Here is a 24,619-nt window from a genome sequence, read left to right on the forward strand (position 1 = left end):
TAATTTCACATATCTCTTAAAGACAATTCTACATTTGCATACTTAGAAAATATATTGTTAAAACTTGGGTCTAAAATTCTATTAATGAAACGTCTCTTTTAAATAAATATTTTATTATTGTCACATACACTTGACATGTATCAACAGGAAGTGACATGCATTTTCTGATATATCTCAAGAGGTAGAGAAAAATTAAAACAATTGGCATTTAAAACTACATAGATAACAATGGATCTATAATTCTATGGGATACACTTTTGGAAAACTGGTCTAAGTAAACTAAGAAACATTCGGAGGTGATGTTGTCTACTAATAATTTCTAGAGGATACTTCAGGACATTTTCAGAGGCATGTACAACTCTTTTCTAAAAGATCAGGTTTATATAAATGATAGATTCTATTCTTATCCTGTCTAAGATCATACTATGAAAAACACAAGTTCCTTATTTTATTTTAGTTCCTCTTAATTTTACTCTCTTTTATAGTATTTAAATTCATCATTAATTCTGAAATCATAAAGTATAGACTATGTAAATACATAGAGGTAAAGTATAAGTCACTAATTCAGGTAGTATTAATTTGAACTATAGAAAGTATTTGCTAAGTATATGATATGGAAACAAAATAGCAAAAGTGGTGGAATATTTGGTCTATTTAGATAATATATTAGTAGGATTCAACTGAACACAAACAATATATGTATTACTATTTGTACTAATATTAAATTTGTATAAAAGTTCTAAAATTCAATCTCTCAACGTTATCAATACCCTTTATCATCTTTATCAATATCCTAAGAAAATTATGAAAGTAAGTTCAGCCTTATTTACTACTTTTATAGAACTCAGATTATAGTGGGAAAACCTTTCCCAAATAGCTAAAAAAGTAAATAATTTTTTAGGAGTTCTAATTCTATATAGTCTATAGAATAAATGTTTTTTTTTAAATACACATGTAGAACATTAAAACACAGTAGTAAAATAGCTCATGTAAATTATAAATGAAAGCTCTACGTCAATAGTATGTAACTATCATACTAATTCTTCAATAATGTCACCATTAGAATGAATATTCTAATGGTCACTCTAGAGTAGCCACTCTGTGGAAAGCAAAAAATAAGCCAAGTATAAAGAAAAAGAAAGGAGCAATGAACAAAGATTCTTCCCTGGAGCAGTTTTTAATCAAGAAGGAAGAATTACCACTAACAAAAGACCCATTAGAAAAACAAAATCAAAACAAAACAAAACAAAAAAGACCCATTAAGACATAAAACAAAAGGAATATTGTAACAAGAAAATAATTAGTAACAACCTTTCCTATATATACAAGCATACTGAAACATTAAAAATAGGGAATAGGAGATTTATTATAAAGATCAGACTGAAGCCTCATGAAAACAAGCAGTTTTAATCAGAGTTCTGGATAATTATTATATACCTCAGGATATGCATATGTATGTATGCCAGCCTCAAACATATCTTAAGGACCTAATATGTACAGAGCATAAACATTTATTAAAGAAAATTTGTTTTTCTGATTAACACAGTGACCAGGAGAATTATTTGTGTCATACTACAAAAAAATGGCTTAGAATTCCATAACATTTCACATTTGGGAAATTTCACATTTTATATATGCATAAACTTAAGTATCAATGCCAAAGTCAACGGAATTATTACCACTAACCACATATCCAAATAGCTATATATATATATGACCACACAAAAAATATTGATAAATTGATTCTCCTTAGAGACCTGAATAATATGTTAGTGAGGTAAGTGAAGAATGAGCAATAAAAAATATGTGAACTGATTATGATTCTTTTTACATAAAACTAAATGTGGTCACAATTCACTTGCCATTCCCATTGAAGTGGCTATACTAATAATGACTGTAAAAAAAAATGAGATGATTTCCATGTATAACTTTTAGAATGAACCTTAATATTTTATCATCAAATTTTGCACATATAACCTTTAATTATTCAGAAATCCTGAAGTATTCAGAAAGTCTAAAACTAGAATATGTTAATACTACAATATCTATTTTTAAAAGTCTTTATGGTTTTAAATTATTTTTGCTAAACTTTTCATTCAAATTAACCATAAATTAGCTATGTTTCAAATTACTCTGTAATTTGACGTGTTTTACATAACCATATGAAATATTTAAGTCAAGTAAAGTGATATTTAAGTTTAAACTTACAGCTCAATTGCCTTGTTCCACATGATAACGTATCCAGAAAGAATGAAAGATTCAATATTTACAATATGTGTATTTCCTCTTTCTGTTCCAACATAGAGCCATTTACTCTGGAAAGGTAGATGACAGTAAGTAATTCTGAAAGAAAGAAAATTACAATTAAAATATCTAAATTTTATGTTTGGTCAGCATTATATTTCCTTATACTTTTTAGGTAGTGATAGCTATATAAACAATAAAATGTACTATACACTCAAGTAGCATTTATAGACTGTAGAGGATAAATAAAAGTATACCATTAAAAACAATAATGATAATAACAACCACTATTAAAATAAGGATATACCATGGGCATTGACATATATTATTTCTAATTCTGAAAAGAATAATCCAAGACAGATATATATTTCTATTTTATGAAGAGGAAACTGAGGCCAAGAACTTTTATTTATACTTGCATTGGACTGACAACTAGTAAATGGCAACCTCAGGATTCAAATCTATTTCTGATTGGTTGCAAAATTAGCAAATTTCTACACTGGTGGTTTTTATTTAGTAATATTCACTTCAAATAGAAATTAGGTATATCTGAAACATACATTTCAGAGTTATCAGAGAATTTTTAGCTTTATATATGATCATAAGTTATTTATTTTTATTCAGATCCTTGATATTTAAATAGTATAAAGAAAGCTTATAAGTCAGAGATCTACTCTACTATTCCTTTATTTTTTTTTTCTTTTTTGTTCTGACTTTATCTTCACAATGGGGTTTCTAACCTAACCAATTCTGGGAAACTATTCTGTAGCCAAAGAAACCATGACTCCTGCAAATGAAATCTGGGAATTTACCAGAATATTCTATTCATAGTGTATCATTCTTTCTAGTTTGCCTATTCCCACTCCTTAATTGCTCATAAAAAGACAAGGGAGATGAATTCAGTTATCCCTTGCCAGAACCTGTTATTGAATCAAAATGTTTCATAGGATTTATTCAGAAAAAAAAAAAAACTGGTAAATTGTTAGAAGAGGACAGAATTCTGATGCCAGGCAGACGGGGGAAAAATACGGGGGGAAAAAAAAAGGAATGCGAATGGTAAAATTCACATATGATAATGGACAATTCTGATTAAAACCTAGAGTCTAGAATTGCTGTTGCCAAGGGTTATTTAATAATGTCCCAGAGGAAATAACTTGATGATCATGTTTCTCGGCCATGAAGCATCTATTCTCAACTCAATATAAGTAGAAAAAAAGAGGATTTTTTAAAAGAGGGTTTAAGATCCTTTCTGAATCACAATGCAAGTAAAAAAAAACCACTAATTCCATAGAAGACAAAAATTTAGGAGTTCAGGTAGATAAAAAGCAAACTTCAATATAATTATTTCCAAGGTTAAGAAGAAAAGTCTAAAAACTGCCAAGTTTCAGTAATGAGACCTAAAGCAAGAGGCAAAATTCCAATAGAGACAATCTTCACAGTATAAGAACGATGGAATACATGAAAAAGATCCAAATAGGATTAGAAGTATTCCTTGAACCAATACTATGAAATGTTGTCTCATTCTTACTGACAAGAAACTAGACCCTTGATAACAAAAGGGTTTCCATCTCATGTCCAAATGTCCAACTGATAGGTAGTGGTTAAATAACTAATAAAGAAAGATCCCCAGGATTTATCTGAACCCATTAAAAAAGAGTAATGTGATTTATTGAAAATGCTTGACATGGATGAGAGGGCATGATTATTACTTATGTTGTATATTTGATAACACTAATAAGTAGTCAATACTTTTTTGAATTTAGTTTATTGTATTTAATAGTCACACTTTTATTTGTAATGCATTTCTACCACCATCACCTGCAAAATAGATTTTCTGCTATATAGGACCCCTGAAAAATAATCTTGTTTCTATATCCATATTCACTATCATTCTCTATAGTAAATCATCTAAGACAATGTTAGTCTTCAATCCATTTACCCTATAATTCAAACTTCACTGAATAATCCATTATTCATTTCATATATTCAAAAGCACTGTCCTTGATTACAACACATGTACTCTTTCTCTCAAAACAAAAACAAAAACAAAAACAAAAACCCAAAGCCATCTAATAAGAGAGATAAGAAGACAAGTAGACAAGTAAGAAAAATAAAAGTAAAATGTGTTAATTGCTATAAAGCGTCCAAATAAGGGAAGGACTAATTCCAGTAAAGACAATCAAGGAAAGGTAATGTATAAAACTGTATTTAAAATGGGCCATTACATTAAAGATCAAGTAACTCTATAGTTTGAAAAATATATGTTACATAACCATATGAATAAATAAAATCAATGTTTTCAAGCTTGAAAAATGTACAGACTTTAAAAAATTGTTTTGCTTATCCTCATTTTTGACTTCCTTTTATGAATTCTTTAGCTTATGTATAAAAATAACATAAGATATAAATTCCTCATATTTATGGCTCTTACATATAATAAAACAAAAAATACAAAATAAATACAAATAAAACTACAACTAGAATTCAAATCAATAACAGTATATATGACAGATGGATTTTTTTTAAGAAATAATTAACTCATGATATGGATATGTTTCTAACTGCCTAGTTTCTTTTGAATTTGGTATACCTATATTCATACTATGCTTTCCTTTTACCACTTGTCTCTATTTGAACAGTTTGGAACTCTATTCCATAGTAAACCATCACGTAATTTTACAATCATATGGTATAAATACATAATACATGTACAGAGTCCACTTATTTTATTAATCTGCAATAATTAAAATAACACTATTTGTTGCCAACACATACATCAATGCAAATTTAATTTCACATATGGACCTGTGTGACAGCATTTTTGAATGAAATTTGTTCATTGTTTGTTTAAGTCATTCAGAATCTTTCCATTAGTGTAATTATAAAAATATTATAATCAGAAATTACTGTAGAACATTCATAACTCCAAGACTAGGCCTACAGATCCTAATTTGAGAGCACTGTCAACACAAGCCAAGAATATATTTTAATAAAATAAGTAGTTTACAGTTACAGAAATTTTATTGTATGAAATTATGCAAGGTGAAACTTTTTTCCCCTAAGTTCTAACATAGTTCAATTTTAGTCTCTGTCTCCAGTTCCTTCTATAGCATTTAACTACACTTTACAACCTGGGTATACTAAGAATCAGGTACATTCTACATATTAAAAATACAAATGCCAGAGAGAAAATTCAGCAGTTTTGAAGTAATCTAGCAATACTATTTAAAACTCTTTCTGGGTGGTTTTGATACACAACCACAAGTAAGAACTACTAATTTATAGCAATAATTCTTATCTTGGTATAAAAAATTATCTCATTGAAATGCCTATTTCCACATTCCAGGTACACAAATTATGACTCATGGACTTGGGATGGAAATGTGACTGATATTTTAATAAGTAACCTTAGTACTTGCTATTCAAAATGAAGTCCACATACCAGCATGGACATCACCTGGAAACTTTAATAGAAATCCAGAATCAGAAACTGCATTTTATGAAGAACCCCTAGGTTAATCATATATACATTAAAGTTTAGTTAGCACTTCTTTGGCTGATTCTATGACTGATAGCCTATGAATCACATTTTATGAGATACTGTGCAATGATTGAAAGACTGCTGCTAATTTACACTTCAAGTTTTGGGATAAGAACCTAAATTACTAAGTTAGTAGTAGGGATAAAGCCTTGTACCTATGTAGTTCCCCCCAAATGAGCTAACAATGGTGATAAGAAGCACAACAGCAGCCAGGGAAAGAAACAGCTAGCTACACTAAGATTCCCTTAGCATCTTAATTCAAAGACTGATACTTAGGTGTTTTAGTAGAAAAACTCAAATCATATAAAAGAAAAAATATAGAATTAAAAATTCTCTAAGAAAAAGAATCTAACAATTTTGGACAATGTGTACCTAGACGGAGTTATAACACAAGAGCCAAATTAAACAGATAACTGAAAATTTAGTTGAATTGCATTCACAGTCTTAATTAACTAACCAAATAGTAAAAAAATATATTTACTTTTGTTACCTGTAATTATTTGGAAAACTATCGAACATAAGCCAAATTTTAAAAATAAACCAAATCTTTGCAGTTCCATAGGGAATAACACCATGATTTCTGGCAAATCCAAGTCTGAGAAGTTTATTCTCATTCTCCTATAGCAAAAGAAATAATATTTTCTACCTTCATTTAAATTCACAGAATATTTCAACTTCTGAATGACAGAATTGAGTTCATGGAGACTGTGTGCAGAACAAGAACGAGGCACTGGTATCCTGGGACAGTAGAAGTAAAGTAAGAAGTGATAATTACACTCTACCCAGAAGTTATGAAGTGCCTCTCCTTATCTCAGGAGTTAGTAAAAGGCTAGCAGGAATACTGAACTTCTGTTCTGACTTGTTAGTAACAAGATGATATCCGTCCTTCCATTGCCAATGCAATGCCAAAACAACCCGCCCCAAACAGAAGGTTTAAATAAGATCTACAATGTCATAACATAACATCCAATATATCCAGTTTTAATAAAAACTCACTCATCATATCAAGAAACAGGAAAATCTCAATTTGAATGAAAAATACAATGGATACCAATATGATACAGATGTTAGAATTCACTGACAAATATTTAAAAGGAACTATCATAAAAATGCAATAAGCAATTATGAATGAAATGAAATGAAAAATATAGAAAGCTGCAGCAAAGAAACGGGATAAAAATCAAATGCAAATTTTAATACTGAAAATTACAACAAAGAAAATTTAAAAACCCATGCATAAGCTCAATAGCAAGATGGAGGGACAGAATATAAACTCCATAAACTCACAGATAAAACAACATGAATTATCCAATCTGAACAACACACAGAAAATAGAATTTTTTTTTAAAATGCTGGAAATTAAGAAACCTGTGAGACAAAAAAAGAAAAGATCTAACAATCATGTTATCAGGGCCCTACAAGGAAAGAAAAAGAAAATGGGACTGAAAAAGTAGTCAAAGAAATCATGTCTAAAACATTCATAAATTTGGAAGAAAAAAAAAGATTCAAGAAGCTGAGAAAAACTAAACAGAATAAACCCCAAAAAATAAAATTAGGACAGATAATAGCCAACTATCTAAAAAAGAAAAAATTCTGAAAGCAGCAAAATAGATAAAACACCTTAATTATAGGGGAAAACATTCCAGTGACAACAGATTTCTCACCAGAAAACCAGAGGCCAAAAGGAAATAGAACACTAATCATGTGCTTAAAAGAAAGAATTACCAACACAAAATTCTATGTCCCCCCAAAATACCCCTCAGGAATAAAGGAGAAATCTTGACATTATTAGATAAAAGAAAACTAAGATTTGTCACTACAAGACAAACTCTAAAAGAATGGTTAAGAGGAGTTCATTAAACAGGAAATAAATATCAAAGAGATTTTTAAATATTAAGTAAATTAAAAACTATAGGCAGAGTAAAAATACAGTTAAATTCAGTATATTTTCCTCCTTTGAGTATCTTAATCTATGTTCCATAGTTGAAGCAAAAATTATAACATAGTCTAAGGTGGTTCTAAATACAGAGAGAGGAAAATTTATTTAAAATGAAGTAAAGGAACATTAAGAAAGGAAAGATCTCTACACTTTATTCAAATTGAGAAAATGCAATCGCAGTAGATAGTGAGAAGTTGTTTATACATAATGAAATGTCTACAGCAACCACTCAAGAAGTGAAATGATACAAAGAGATACCTTAAAATCATACATAAATCAAAATGGAATTCTAAAAAAAACCGTGTTCAATTCCACAGGATGGTCAAAAAGCACATTTGAATGAAACATAAAATAAGCAGACAATAAAAAATAAATTGAGAACTTAAGCACTAACATATCAATAATTATATAAAATATAAATACCAGTTAAATACAGATTGGCAGAGTGAGCTACTATATGCTGCATATAAGAAACTTACTTACTTTCAATATACTGACATGGTGGGCTGAAAGTAACAGGGAGGACAAAGATAATTCATACAAACATTAATCAAAAGAAAGCAGGAATGGCTACACAAATATCAGATTAAAAAAAAAATAAAGAAACTTCAGAGGAGAGAACATGACCAGGACATTCTGTAAAGATAAAAAATCAATTCACCAAGAAGACATGGCAATCCTAAATGTGCATGCCCAAACAACAGGATGAAAATTATGTGAAGCAAAAACTGAGAGAGAAAAAAGAGAATCTAATTCTAGCAGATGTCAATACCTGTCTCTAGCAAATTAGCAAGGATATAGAACCCAACACAACCACTAGTTAACAGGAACTAATCAACATTTATAGAATAATCTGCCAAACAACAGCAAAATATTCTTGCCACAACAAGACAGATAAGGTACACCACATTCTGGACTAAAAAATAAACTTCAACAAACTTAAAATAACTGAGTCATACTGATTGTGTCCTTTAAACACAATGGAATCAAATTAGAAATAAATACAAGAGAAAAAAAATCTCCAAATACCTGTAACTAAGCAACACATTTCTAGTTTATGGGTCCAAGAAGTCATTACAAAGTAATTAAAAAAAAAACAAAAACAAAAACAAAGCCACAAACACAAGAAATAAAAAGTGTTGACAAGGATATAGAGAAAAAGGAACCCCTGTGTAGTGTAGAAGGGATTGCAAGCTGGTACAGGCACTGTGGAAAACAGTCTGGATATTTAAAAAAATAAAATAAAAATAGAATTACCATATGACCCAGTAATTCTATTAGTAGGTATTTACCCAAAGAAAACAAAAGCCCTATACTCGTTGCAGCATTATTTATAATACCCAACATATAGAAGCAACCTAACTGTCCATCCATAGATGAAGAGATAAAGACGAGCTGGTGTATATACACAATGGAATATTAAACATCCATAAAAAGAATGAGATCTAAAAAAAAAAAAAAATGAGATCTTGCCATTTGCAACAACATGGATAGACCTAGAGAAACAATGAAAATAAGTCAAAGAAAATAAGTAAAAGAAAATAAGAGAAACAATGAAAATAAGTAAAATAAGTCAAAGAAAAACAAATACTGTATGATTTCACTCATATGTACAATTTAAGAAAAAAATAAATGATCAAAGGAAAAAAGAGACAGGTAAAAAAAAAGTCTTAAATTGATATAACAAACTGGTGGTTGCCAGAGGAGAATAGGTGGAAAGATGGATGAAATAAAGGGTACACTTATCTTGATGAGCAGAGTAATGCATTGAATTGTTGAATCATTATATTGTACACCTGAAACTAATATAACAATACATGTTAATCATACTTCAATAAAAAAGATGTATCTTAAATTCATAGAAAACAATACATTGAACTGAATGATGCTGCATATATATGAAGTCAAAACTCATGAAACACAACTAAAGCAATGCCACAAGGGCATTTATAGCAGTAAATACTTACATTAGAAAAGAGAAAGTTTCAGGTCAATAACTAAGCTCCCACCTCAAGAACCTAGAAAAATAAGAGCAAAATAAACCTAAACCAAGTAGACAAAAAGAAATAATAAAGAACAAAAATCAATGAAATCGAAAACAGAAAAGCAATGGAGGTGATCAGTGAAACAAAAAGCGTGTTCCTTTAAAAGTTCAATAAAGTTGAAAAGTCTCAGCAAGATTGACATGGAAAAAAAGGACATAAAAGACAATTTATCGATATTAGAAATGAAACAAGAATATCACTAAAATCAGGCAAATTTAATATGATAAATAACAACTCTATGCAAACATATATGACAATGTAGGGAGAATGCATCAATTCCTCAAAAAGCACAAATTGGCACAATACCCCAAATCTGAAATAAATTGAATAGTCCTATAACTATTAAGAAAATTTAATTAATAATTTTTTAATTTCCAGAAATCTCAGGCTCAGATTCACTAGTGAATTGTATTAAAAATTTAAAGAAAAATTGAAAATCTATTCCAGAAAATAAAGAGAGAAAACTATAAAACCAGAAATTATTACCATAATACCAAGACAGATAAGGACTCCACTAAAAAATAGAACTACAGGCCAATATCTCTGGCAAACATGGATGAAAAAAATTCCCAATTAAATACTAGTGAACTGAATCCAACTGTACCTTATAAGAATCATTCACTACACTCAAGAAGGATTTATTTTAGGGATAAAGTGTAGTTCAACTTTAAAAATCAATGTGATATATCACATTAACAAGAGAAAGGATAAAAATCATATGATCATCTTAACAAATAGAGAAAAAACACTTGGCAAAGTACATCCATTCATGATAAAAACCCTGAACAAAGTGGGCTTAAAGGGAACATACCTCAGTACAATAAAGGACATCTATGAAAAATCCACAGCTAAAACTATCCTAAATGAGGAAAAACTGAGAGATTTTCCTCTATAATCAGGAACAAGACAGAGGTGTCTGCTCTCACCACTGTTATTTAACATAGTAGTGGAAGTCCTAGCCACAGCAATCAGATAACAAAAAGAGAGGGGGGAAAAAGCCATCCATATCGAGATAGGAAAAAATGAACGGAAAGAAGGAAGAAGTCCAACTTCCCCTATTTGCAGATAATATAACACTATACATAGAAAACCTTGAAGACTCCACTAAAAAAATTGCTGGAACTGATAGAGGAATTGAGTAAAGTTTCAGGATACAAAATCAATGTATAGAAATGTATTATATTTCTATACACCAATAATGAAGCAGCAGAAAGAGAAATCAAGGAATCTATCCCTTAATTTACAATTGTCCAAAAACATTAAGATACCCAGGAATAAACCTAACAAAATGGTGAAGGACCTGCACTCTGAAAACTATAAAACACTGAAGAAAGAAACTGAAGATGGCACAAGATATAGAAAGAAATTCCACACTCACAGATTGGAAAAACAAATGTTGTTAAAATGTCTGTACTACCCAAAGCAATATACACGTTTAATGCAAACTCTATCAAAATACCAACAGGCAAGAACAAACAATCCTGAAACGTGTATGGAACCAAAAAAGATCTCAAAAAGCCAAAGCAACCTTGAAGAAGAAAAACAAAGCTGGATGTATCACAATTCTAGACTTCAAGTTATATTACAAAGCTGTAGTATGGTACTGGCACAAAAACAGACATATAGATCAATGGAACAGAACAGAAAATCTAAAAATGAACCCACAACTATATGGTCAATTAATCTTTGACAAAGCAGGAAAGAATATTCAATGGAAAAAAGACAGTCTCTTCAACAAATGGTATTGGGAAAACTGGATAGTACCAGGCAAAAGAAAGAAACTGGACCACTTCTTTATACCATACACAAAAGTAAATTCAAAATGGATGAAAGATCTAAATGTAAGACAGAAAACCATTAACAGCCTAGAGGAGAACACAGGCAGTAACCTGTTTGAAATCCAGCCACTGCCAACTTCTTACTACATACGGTTCCTGAGGCAAGAAAAACAAAAGCAAAAATAAACTATTGGGATTCTGTTTAGATAAAAAGCTCCTGCACAGCATAGTAAACAATGAAACTAAAAGGTAATCTACAGGAGAAGATTTTTGCAAATGACATATCTGATTCAGGGTTGGGATCCAAAATATAAAAAGAATTTATAAAACCCAACACCCAAAAAACAATCTAAAATGGACAGAAGACATGAATAGAATTTTACCAAAGAAGATATATAGATGGCCAACAGACACATGAAAAGATGCTCAACATCACTCATCATAAGAGAAGTACAAATCAAAACTACAATAAGATATCACCTCGCACCTGTCAGAATGGCTAAAATTAACAACACAAGAAATAACAGTTGTTGGTAAGGATGGGGAAAAATGAGAATCCTCTTGCACCGGTGGGAATGCAAACTGGTATAGCCACTCTGGAAAATAGTACAGAGACACCTCAAAAAGTTATAAAGAGAACTACCCTACCATCTAGCAATTGCACTACTAGGTATTTACCCAAAAAATACAAAAATACTAATTTGAAGGAACTCATGTGCCCTGGTGTTTATAGCAGCATTATCAACAATAGCTAAATTATGAAAACAGCCCAAGTATCCATTGACTGAAGAATGGTACAAAATATGTGGGGGATACACACACACACACACACACACACACACAAATATTACTGGGCCAATAAAAAGAATGAAATCTTGCCATTTGCAACAACATGAATAGAGATAGTATTATGCTAAGTGAAAAAAGTCAGTCAGAAAAAGACAAATACCATTGACTTCACTTATATGTGGAATTTAAGAAATAATATAAGTGAACAAAAGGAAAAAAAGAGAGAGAGGCAAACTAAAAAACACTCTTAATTATAGAGAACAAAGTGATAGTTGCCAGAGGGGATGTGGGTGGGAAATGGGTTAAATAGGTAATGGATATTAAAGAGTGCACTTGTGATTATCACAGGTGTTATATGGAAGAGTTGGGTCACTATATTGTATATCTGAAATTAATATAACACTATATTAACTGGAACTTAAATAAAAAATAAAAAGAGAACAGCTAATTACATACTTTAAATATATAAAACTTTAACTTGTCAATTAGAATTCAATAAAGCTTGTGGGTGCAGGAGGAATAAGCTACACATCAATACTCCTCATGAATACAGACATAAAAATCCTTAACAAAAATTGAGCAGTATATAAAAATACCAAGAGGGGCTTATTCCAGAATGCAAGGTTATCTCAACACCAGTATGTCAATGTGATTCACCATTATATAGGCTAAAACAGAAAAGTAACATGATCATATCAACTGATGAAGAAATAGCATTTGACAAAATTCAACACTCAATCATGATTTTAAAAAACTATCAAAAATTGCTTTAGAGGGTATTTTCTCAATTTAATAAAGAACAGCTACAAAAATCCTATAATTAACATTCTATTTCATGCTACAAAAATCCTACAATTAACATTCTATTTCATTGTGAATGACTTTTCTCTCTAAACTCAAGAACAAGGCAAAGATGTCTGCTCTCATCACTCTTTTTAAAGATACTATTGGAAATTCTATCCAGTGCAAGAAAGCAATAAATGGAAGTAAAAGCATGTAGATCAGAAAGGAAGAAACAAAACTTTTCTATTTGTGGATAGCATGATGATATACATAGAAAATCCCAAGGAATCTACAAAAAAACTCTTAGAACTAACAAGTGACTTTACCTACATTGCACCATATATGATAAATATACATAACTCAATTGTAATTGTACATAATAGCAGTGAACATATATAAAATTTTAAATGCAGTGTCATTTAATGCACTCAAAATATGATATACTGAGGTATAAATATTAAAATTGTATATATACAACTTGTATGTTAAAAACTATACAACCCAGATGAAAGAAATGAATGATCTAAGTAAACAGACATACTACATTCATGTATTTTAATACTTGACATAATTAAGATGTTGATTCACATTTTTATAAAACTCATGCAAGAAATTTTTGTAGGTTTTGCAGACATTTAATCTAAAAATTTATATGAAAAGATAAAGAAAGGAACTAGAATAGCTAAAGCAATTGTGAAAAAACGTGCAAATAGGAGTAATAAGTTTACCCAATTTCAAAACATGATATATAGCTACAGTAATCAAGACTCTGTGGTATTGGCAGAAAGACCAATATACAGATCAATGGAACAGAACGGAGAATACAGAAAAGTAAGCCCACTTAATATATACAAATGACATTTGACAAATATGCAAGGCAATTCAATGAAAGGTCAACAAAAGGTACTAGAGAATTGGATATCCAGATAAAAATAAATCTCTACCTAAACTTTAAACACTATACAAAAAAACTCAATACAAATCACGCATTTACATGTAAAATATAAAACTTTTACCAAAAAAAAAATTAGGAAAAAATCTTTGGGATCTAGGACTAAGTAATGAATTCTTAGATTTTGTGAAAAAGTATTATCCATAATTAATAATAAATTGGGTTTCATCAAAACTTAAAACATTTTCTCTATGAAAGATCCTGTGAAGAGAATGAAGATACAAACTAAATACTGGGAGAAAATATTTGCAAACCATATATATATGACAAAGGATTAGTATCTTGAATAAATTTTTAAGTTCTCAAAACTGAATAGTTAAAAAAAATACTAGAGAAAGACCAAAAAAACTTTCTAAAAATCAATTACTTTTTATTGCACTTAGGAGAATCAGTGTTAAGACAAGCTACAATCCAGAAATCTCTATATACGGTGTTTTTAGGGAAACTAAAGAAACGAGGGAGACAGAATATCAAGGACACTAGAAATATGTGAAGCCTCCAACAGAGTTACGGCAAATGTTAATATAGCCTAGCTCTTTGCCACATCAACATAAAACCTCACACTTCATCCATCTCAATAACTATTATCCAATACACTGCCTGATTTTAAACAAAAAATTACATGGCATGCTAAAAGGCAAAGATGAAAATCTGAAGAGACAAAGCAACATCAGAACCAGATGCAAATGTGACAAAAATAACAGAATTATAAAACAAGTAATTTTAAATGACTATAACTAATATTTTAAGTGCTCTAATGAAAATAGGAAACAACATACAGGATGGATAAAAAAAGCAGAGATATAAACTCAAAGATTCAAATGGAAATGTTAGATATTAAAACAACTGTAAATGAAATGAAGAATGCATTTAATGAGTTCATCAATACTGTGGACATGGCAAAAGAAACAATCAGTAAACTTGAACATAGATTACTAGAAACTTACCAAACTTAAACAATAAGGAAAAAAAGGAGAAAAGAAAAAGGACAGAATATCCAAGAATTGTGTGACAGTTTCAGAAGGTTTAACAAAGTTTTAGAAGATTTAATATAATTGGAATATCAAGAGAAAATGAACAGAAGAAATATTTGAAGAAATGACGAAGAACTTTCCGAAATTAATGACAGACACCAAACCACAGATCCAGGAAGTTCAGAGAACACCAAGGAAGATAAATATACAAAATCTACAGCTAGGCAGATCATATTCAAACTGCAGAAAACCACATGATGAGATGAGAACTGTGTGCTATACTATATGCTGGCAAATTAAATTCAATTTTAAAAATTGGAAAAAAAAAAGTTAAAAAAAACTACAGAAAACCAACAATAAAGAGAATCTAGAATAAAACTGCACGGGAAGGAAGCCCACTTACATATATAACCTATAGAGAAGGAAAAAAAAAAAAGAATTACAGTGGATTTCTCATCAGAAACCATGTAAAAAAGAAGAAAGAAGAGTGAAAGAATTGGCGTTGTGGTTCAAAAAAAAACCCTTGCCAACCTAGATTTCTATATCCAGAAAAATTATCCTCCAAATATGAAGAAATAAAAATATCCCCAGAAAAACAAATTTTAAAAATGGGGAATTCCTTGCCAGTAGAGCTGACAAAAAAAAGTTAAACATTTCAGGGAGATGGAATCTTCATTAAAAGAAGATTTGGGAGAAGGAATAAATAAGGTAAAATAACAAACTTTCTTAGTTGATCTAAAAAATAAACATCTGTTTAAATTAATAATAGCAACAAAGTATAGTGTTTATTATAAATAGATTTGTTAAATAGCAACAATGCTATAATATGTAGGAGGGATGATTTGAGAATAAGCTGTTATAAACTATAGCCACTACCTATAAAGCAATGTGTTATTTTAAATTTTTAATCGAGATATAATTGCCTGAGTGGGAAATATCCGAGAGGGAGACAGAACATGAGAGACTCCTAACTCTGGGAAATGAACAAAGGGTAGTGGAAGGGGAGGTGGGCGGGGAGATGGGGTGACTGGGTGATGGTCACTGAGAGCGGCACTTGACAGGATGAGCACTGGGTATTACACTATATGTTGGCAAATCAAACTCCAATAAAAAATATACCAAAAAAGAGAGATATAACTGCCATATAACATTATGAAAGTTGAGGAATATGAGGTGTTGGTCTGACACATTTATTTATTGCAATATGATTACTACAATAGTGTTAGTTCCTTTATCATGCCACATAATTGCTTCTTTTTTCTATTGAAAACTGTTAAGATCTACTCTCTTAGAAACTTGAAGTTCATAATGCAGTATTGTTGACTAGAATCAATATATTGTCCATTAGACTTTCAGAAATTATCTATCTACAAGTTGCAAGTTTATAATCTTAAACAACATCTGCCCATTTCACATCCCTGGTAACCACAATTCTACTCTGCTTTTACAAATTCAGTTTTTTACTACATTTTATATTATAAGTGATACCATACAGTTAGTCTTCTCTCACTTTTCTCACTTTGCATCTATCCATGATTTTGCAAATGGCAGTAGTTTACTCTTTCTGTGCCTGAAATACTTCACTCTGTGTGCATATGTGTATTCATGTATGTATACATGTATATGTATGTTTATATATGTTTCACATCTTCTTTATCCTTTTACCAATTAAAAAACAGGTTATTTCCACATGTTGGCTATTGTGAATAATGTCACAATAAATATGGGTGTGTAGATATGTCTCAGAGATAGTTATTTCACTTCAAATATATATCCAGAAGTGGGACTGCTGGATCACTTAGCAGTTTAATTTTTAAATTTTTGAGAGTCTCCATGTTTTCAATAATGGCTGTACAACTTACTTTCCCATCAACATTGTCTAGGGTTCCCTTTCTCCTCACCCTGAAGATCATTTATCTCTTGTCTTTTTGTTAAAAGCCATTACAACCAACAGGTGTGAGGTGGAATTATGGCTTTGATCTGCATTTTCCTGATAATTAGTGGTTGAAGATATTTTCATATTATCATCTGTTGGCGATTTGTATATGTTCTTTGGAAAAAATGACTACCAAGTTCTTTTCCCATTTTTTTAAAGATTTTATTTATTTATTCATAGAGACAGAGACGGGGGGGTGGAGAGGCAGAGACACAGGCAGAAGGAGAAGCAGGCACCACGCAGAGAGCCCGACGTGGGACTCGAACCAGGGTCTCCAAGATCACGCTCTGGGCTGCAGGCAGCGCTAAACCGCTGCGCCACCGGGGCTGCCCTCTTTTCCCATTTTTAATTGGAGCTTTTGCTTTTTTGCATTTGAGTTGTATGCATACTATATATTTTGGGTATTAGCCCCTTTTCAGATATATGGTTTGTGAATATTTTCTAGGTGGCCTTCTCAATTTATTGGTTTTTTTGCTGTGCAGAAGCTTTTTAGTTTAAAGCAGTCTCACTCATTTTAATTTTTTTGAAGTAAAATCAATACACCCTGACTCGACCAATGAGAGAGATAGTTGCTCTGACTCTCTATGCAGTTAAAAATTCATGTATAACTCCTGACTCCCCAAAAACTTAACTATGAATAGCCCATCGTCAACTGGAAGCCTTACCAATAACATTGTCATTTAACACATATTTTGTCAGTTATGTGTATTATAAATGTTACTCTTATCATGAAGTAATACAGAGAAAAAAAAATGTTAAGAAAATAATAAAAAGGACAAAATACATTTATAGTATTGTGCTGTATTTATCAAAAGAAATCCACCTGGAAATGGACATGCAGTTTAAACCACTGTTGTTCAAGAGTCAAATAAATATATTACATTATATTAGTTTCCGGTGTACAGCATAATAATTCAGTATTTGCAAATACCACAAAGTGATCACCACAGTAACTGTCAGCATCAAATTCACCCTCTTTATCCTTTTTCCCGCCCCTAATTCCCCTCCCCTCTGATTAACCACCAATATGTTCTCTGCATCTGAGTTTTGATTTTAGATTCCACATATAAGTGAAATCATATGGTAATTGTCTTTCTCTGACTTATTTCACTGAGCAAAAGAATACCCTGAAGGTCCATCCATGTTGTCACAAATGGCAGGATTTCATTCCCTTTTATGGCTAAGCAGTATTCCATTGTATGTGTATACCATATCTTCTTTACCCATTCATCAATCGATGGACACAGGTTTTTTGCATGCATGCATGTCTATTGTAATTAATGCTGCAATGAACAAAGAAATAAACATATCTTTTTGAATTAGTCTTTTCTTGAGACAAATACCCAGAAGGGGGATAGATGAATCATATGGAAGTTCTATTTTTTATTTTTTGAGAATCTTCATACTATTTCCAATAGTGCCTGCACCAATTTACATTCTCATACTGCACAAGGGCATCCTTTTCTCTACAACCTCTCCAACAACTTATTTCTTACCTTTTTGATAATAGCCATTCTGACAGGCATGGAATGATATATCAATGTAGTTTTAGTTTGCATTCCCCTGCTAATTAGTGATGTTGAGCATCTTTTCATGTGCCTGGCCATCTGGCCAGTCTTCTTTGAAGAAATGTCTACTGAGTTAATCTCCTCATTTTTAAATTGGATTGTTTTTTGTTATAGTGTTGTTTGAATTCTTTATATGTTTTGTATATTAACCCTTCATCAAATATATGACATATAAATATTTTCTCAAAGTTGCTTTTTCATTTTGTTGATGATTTTGCTTGCTATGTAGATGTATTTATTTGATGTAGTCCCATTTGTTTGTTTTATCTTTTGTTGCCACTGCCTCTGGAGACCTGAAACACTATCACCAAGAGTGATGTCAAGGAGTCTATTGCCTGTTTTCTTCTAGGAGCTTTTTGGTTTCTGGTCTTTTATTCAAGTCTTAATTCATAATTCATTTTCAGTTAATTTTTGTGTATGGTGTAAAATAGTGGTCCAGTTTCTTATGTATTCTTGGGCATGTGGCTGGTGATTCTCATGATTGTTTTAGGTATTCAGGGTCTTTTGTGGCTTCAAATAGATACAGTGTAATTTTTCTATTTTGGTGAAAAGTATCTTTAGAATTTTGACTAGGACTGCATTGAATCTACATATCACTTTGGGCAGTATGAACATTTTAACAATATTAATTCTTTAAATCTGAAAACATGGGATATCTTTCAATTATTTGTATCTCTTCAAATTCTTTCATCATTGTTTTATAGTATCCACTGTACAGGTATTTCACCTCCTTGGATAAATTTAATCCTATTTTATTACTTTTGATACTATTGTAGATGAGAATGACTTCTTAATTTCTTTTTCAGATAATTTGTTTTTAGTGTATAGAGATACAGCTAGGATGTCTGAGTAACTCAGTTGGTTGTCTGACTTTGATTTTGGCTTAGGTCATGAGATTGAGCCCCACATCAGGGTGTACACTCAGTAGGGAGTCTGCTTAATATTCTCTCTCTCCCTCTCCCTCTACCCTTCCCAGCCCCAGTTGGCATGTGTGTGCAAATGAGCTCCCTCTCTCTAAAATAAATAAATTTTGTTTTATTTTTTGAAAAAGAAATACAGTTGACTTCTATGTGTTGATTTGTATTCTGCAACTTTATTGAATTTATTTACTAGATACTACAGGTTTTTAGTAGAGACCTTAAAGTTTTCTATATTTAAAAACACATCATCTGCAAACAAAGATAATTTACTTTTTCCTTTCCAATATGGATGCCATTAAGTTCTTTTTCTTACCTAATTGCTCTGCTAGGACTTTTTAATTTTTTAAAAATATTTTATTTATTTATTCATGAAAGATACAGAGAGAGAGGCAGAGACACAGGCAGAGGGAGAAACAGGCTCCATGAAGAGAGCCTGATGTGGGACTCGATCCTGGGTCTCCAGGATCAGGCCTGGGGCTGAAGGTGGCGCTAAACAGCTGAGCCACCGGGCTGCCTGGACTTTTTAATTTTTAATTAAAATGTTGACTTAAAATGGCAAGAGTAAGCATCCCTGTCTTGTTCCTAATCATAGATGAGAGGATTTTTATTCTTACGATCAAGCATGATGTTAGCTATTGGCTTGTCATATACTGCCTTTATTATGCTGAGGAACCCTCCTTTTATATCCAACTTGTCAACTATGTATCACAAAAGAATATTTTATTTTCTAGACTTTTCTGTATCTATCAAGATGATCCTATAATTGTTACCTTTCATTCTACTAATGTAGTGGTTCATATTTTTTGGTTTGTGTTTATTAAACCATTTTTGCATCAAAAGATAAATCCCACTTGATCACAGTGAATGATCCTTTTAATATGCTATAAATTTGGTTTGTTAATTTAGTGAGCAATTTTACATTTATATTTTACAGAAATAATAGTCTATAAGCTTTTTTCCTTGAGTGTCTTTATTAGGCTTTGGTATCAGGGTAATGCTGGCCTCATGAAATGAGGTTGGGAGTGTTCCTTCCTCTCTAATTTTTCGGAAGAGATTAAGAAGGACTAGTATTAATTTTTCCTTAAATTAAGCTGGGTGGCATTCACCAGTGAAACCATCTGGTCTTGGGCTTTTCTGTTTTAGGAAGTTTTTGATTAGTGATTCAATCTCCTTACTCATTATTGATCTGTTTAGATTTTCTATTTTTTTCATAATTTAGTCTTGGAAAGTCATATGTTTCTAGGAATATATCTATTTCCTCTGGATTAACTAGTTTGTTGGCATGTACTTTTTCATTGTAGTCTCTCATAATCCCTTACATTTCTGTGGTATCAGTTGTAACAGCTCCACTTTCATTACTGATTTCATTTATTTGAATCTTCTCTTCTTTCTTAAACTAGCTGAATGTTTGTCTATTTACTTACCTTTTCAAACTAGCTCTTCATTTCATTGACCTCTTCTACTATTTTTCTCATTCCTATTTACTTCTGCCGATACTATTACTACTACTACTACTACTACTACTACTACTACTACTACTACTACTACCACCTTCCTTTTCTGAACTTTGGGCTTAGTTTGTTCTTCTTTTCTAGTTTCCTCAAGTGTAAAATGGGATTTTTGAGGTCCTTGTTTCTTAGTATAAGCACTTATCCCTATAAACTTCCCTCTTATAACTACTATTGCACCATCCCATAGGTTTGATATGCTGTGCTTCCATTATCATTTGTTTCAAAGTATTTCTCAATTTCTGTTCGATTTCTTCTTTGATTCACTGGGTGTTCAATATCACGCTGTTTAATTTTCACATATTTGTGAAATTTCCAGCTTTTCTCCTGCTGTTGATTTTTACTTTTACACCACTGTGATCAGAAAAGATACTTGATATGATTACAATCTTAAATTTATGTTTTGTTACCTATCATGTGATCTATTCTTGAGTATGTTCCATGTACCATGTATGCTTGAAAGAAATGTATATTCTGCTGTTGTTAGATGGAATGTTTTGTAAATTTCTGTTAGGTCCATTTGATCCAAGGTGTCATTCAAGTCCATTATTTGCCCATTGATGTTCTGATTAAAAGACGTATCCATTGGTGCAAGTGGAATGCTGAAATTGCCTACCATAACTGCACTGCTGTCTAATTCTCCCTTTAGATCAGTTTGATCTAAAGAATTGTTTGATATATTTAGGTATTTCATTAGTGGGTACATATGTGTTCATAATTGTTATATCTTCCTGATAAACTGACCACTTTAACATCACATAATGATCTTTTTTGTCTCTTGTTATGGTTTTTGACTTAAAGTCTATTTTGCTATAAGATAGGTATAGCAGCCACCATTATTTTTTTGGTTTCCATTTTTTCCAAGTTTTCATTTAGATATCAATTATTTTTAAAATAATATAATATTAGTTTCAGGTATAGAATTTAATGATTCATCATGTATATACAACATGCAGTATTCATCACTAAAAGTGTCCTTCTTAATACTCATTACCTATTCAATCCATTCCCCTGCCCAACTCCCCTCCAGTAACCCTCAGTTTGATCTCTATAGCTAAGAGTCTGTTTCCTGGTTTGCCTCTCTTTTTCTTCTTCCCTATATTCATATCTGTTTTGTTTCTTAAGTTCCACATATAAGTGAAATCATATGGCATTTGTCTTTCTCTAACTTATTTTGCTTAGCATAATACTCTCTTGTTCCATTCATGTCATTGCAAATGGCAAGATTTCATTCTTTTTTTATGACTAAGTAGTATTCCATTGTATATGTATACACCATCTTCATCCATTCATCAGATGATGGATATTTGGGCTATTTCCACATTTGGCTATTGTTGATAATTCTGATAAAAATCAGGATTCTGTTATAAAAATCAGGATCCATGTATCCCTTCAAAAGTTTACTTCTGTATTTTTTGGGTAAGTACCTAGCAATACAATTGCTGGATGGTAGGGTAGTACTATTTTTAACTTTTTGAGGAACCTCCATACTATTTTCCAGAGTGGCTGCACCAGTTTGCATTCCCACAAAAATTTAAGAGGATTCCCCTTTCTCTGCATCCTCACCAACATCTGCTGGTTCCTGAGTTGTTAATCTGAGCAATTCTGACAGGTGTGAGGTAATCTATTTCATTATAGTTTTGATTTGTATTTCCCTGATAATGAGTGATATTGAACATCTCTTCATATGTCTGTTGGCCATCTGCGTATCTTCTCTGGAAAAATGTCAATTTGTGTCCTCTGCCCATTCTTTAACTAGACTATTTGTTTTTTGGGTATTGAGTTTTATAAGCTCTTGATATATTTTGAATACTAGCCCTTTATCAGATGTCATTTGCAAATATCGTCACCCATTCCAGAGGTTGCCATTTAGTTTTGTTGATTATTTCCTTCATTGTGCAGAAGCTTTGAATTTTGATGAAGTTCCAACAGTTTATTTTTGCTTTTGCTTCCTTTCCCTCAGGAGATATATCTACTAAGAAGTTGCTATAGCTGATATCAAAGAGATTACTGCCTGTGTTCTCCTCTAGGATGTGTATAGCTTCAGGTCTCACATTCAGATCTTTAATCCATTTTGAATTTAATTTTGTATATGATGTAAAAAAGTGGTCCAGTTTTTCCAACACTATTTGTTGAAGAGACTTTTTCCCATTGGATTTTCTTTCACACTTTGTTGAAGATTAGCCAATCATATATTTGTGGGTTCATTTCTGGTTTTTCTTTGTTTCATTGATCTATGTGTCTGTTTTTGTGCCAATATCATACTGTCTTGATCACTACAGCTTTGTAATATAACTTGAAGTCTAAATTGTGATACCTCTAGTTTTTTTTTTTTTTTTCTTCAGGATTGCTTTGGCTATTTAGGGTCTTTTGTGGTTCCATAGAAATTTAAGGATTGTTTGTTCTAGTTCTGTGAAATATACTGTTGGCATTTTGATAGGGATTGCATAAAATGTGTTGATTGCTTTGGTTAATATATATATTTTAAGAAAATTTGTTCTTCTAATCCATGAGCATGGAATGTCTATCCATATCTTTGTGTTATCTTCAATTTCTTTCATAAGTGTTTTATAGTATTCAAACTGCAGGTCGTTCACCTCTCTGGTTTATTCCTGGCATTTTATGGGTTTTGGTGCAATTATAAGTGGGATTGATTCCTTGGTTTCTCTTTCTGCTGCTTCATTATTGATGTATAGAAATGCAACAGATTTCTGTACATTGATTTTGTGTCCTATGGCTTTACTGAATTCATGTATCAGTTCTAGAAATTTTTTGCTGGAGTATTTCAGGTTTTCTATATAGAGTATCATGTTGTGTGCAAATAGTGAAAATTTGACTTTTTCCTTGCCGATTTGGATGCCTATTATTTCTTTTTGCTGTCTGATTGCTAAAGCTGGGACTTCCAGTACTATGTTAAACAACAGTGGTGAGAGTGGATATCCTTATCTTGTTCCTGACCACAGAGGAAAAGCTGTTTTTTCACATTGAAGATTATATTAGCTGTGAGCCTTTTGTATATGGTTTTTATGATAAAGTTTGTTCCCTCTCTCTCCATTTTGTTGAAAGTTTTTTATCAAGAACGGATGCTGTACTTTGTTAATTTTTTTTCCGCATCTCTTGAGAGGATCATATGGTTCTTTTTTTATTAATGTAGTGTATCACATTGATTGATTTGTGAATATTGAACCAAACTTGTAGCCCAGGAATAAATCCCCCTTGATTGTGGTGAATGATTCTTTTAATGTACTCTTGGATTCAATTAGATAGTATTTTTTGAGAATTATTGCATCCATGTTCATCAGGGATATTGGCCTGTAGCTCTCTTTTTTAGTAGAGTCTTTGTCTGGTTTTGGAATCAGGGTAATACTGGCCTCATAGAATGAATATGGAAGTTTTCCTTTCTCTTCTAATTTTTGGGACAGTTTGAGAAGAATAGGTGTTAACACTTCTTAAATGTTTGGTAGAACTCCCATGGGAAGCTGTCTGGTCCTGGACTTTGGTTTGTTGGGAAATTTTTGATTACTGGTTCAATTTCCTTGCTGGTTATCAGTCTGTCCAAATTTTCTACTTCTTCCTATCTCAGGTTTGGAAGTTTATATTTCTAGTAATTTATCTGTTTCTTCCAGATGTTGTGAATATATC

The 24,619-nt window shown here is 31.4% G+C and overlaps 1 protein-coding gene across 6 annotated transcripts in view; it reads right to left on the bottom strand.

Annotated features, from left to right (window-relative positions):
• Nucleotides 1-24,619, bottom strand: part of STXBP5L (syntaxin binding protein 5L) — a 379,840-nt gene that overhangs the window by 228,025 nt on the left and 127,196 nt on the right. For 5 of the 6 annotated variants that reach the window (XM_077884445.1, XM_077884446.1, XM_077884444.1 and 2 more), the window contains one exon: nt 2,209-2,343. In XM_077884445.1, the coding sequence (XP_077740571.1) occupies nt 2,209-2,343 (135 nt within the window). The remainder of the gene's footprint in view (nt 1-2,208; nt 2,344-24,619) is intronic. The other variant, XM_077884449.1, reaches the window with a different exon arrangement.

Source organism: Canis aureus, chromosome 35 (assembly GCF_053574225.1).
Source record: "Canis aureus isolate CA01 chromosome 35, VMU_Caureus_v.1.0, whole genome shotgun sequence".
Taxonomy (NCBI): domain Eukaryota; kingdom Metazoa; phylum Chordata; class Mammalia; order Carnivora; family Canidae; genus Canis; species Canis aureus.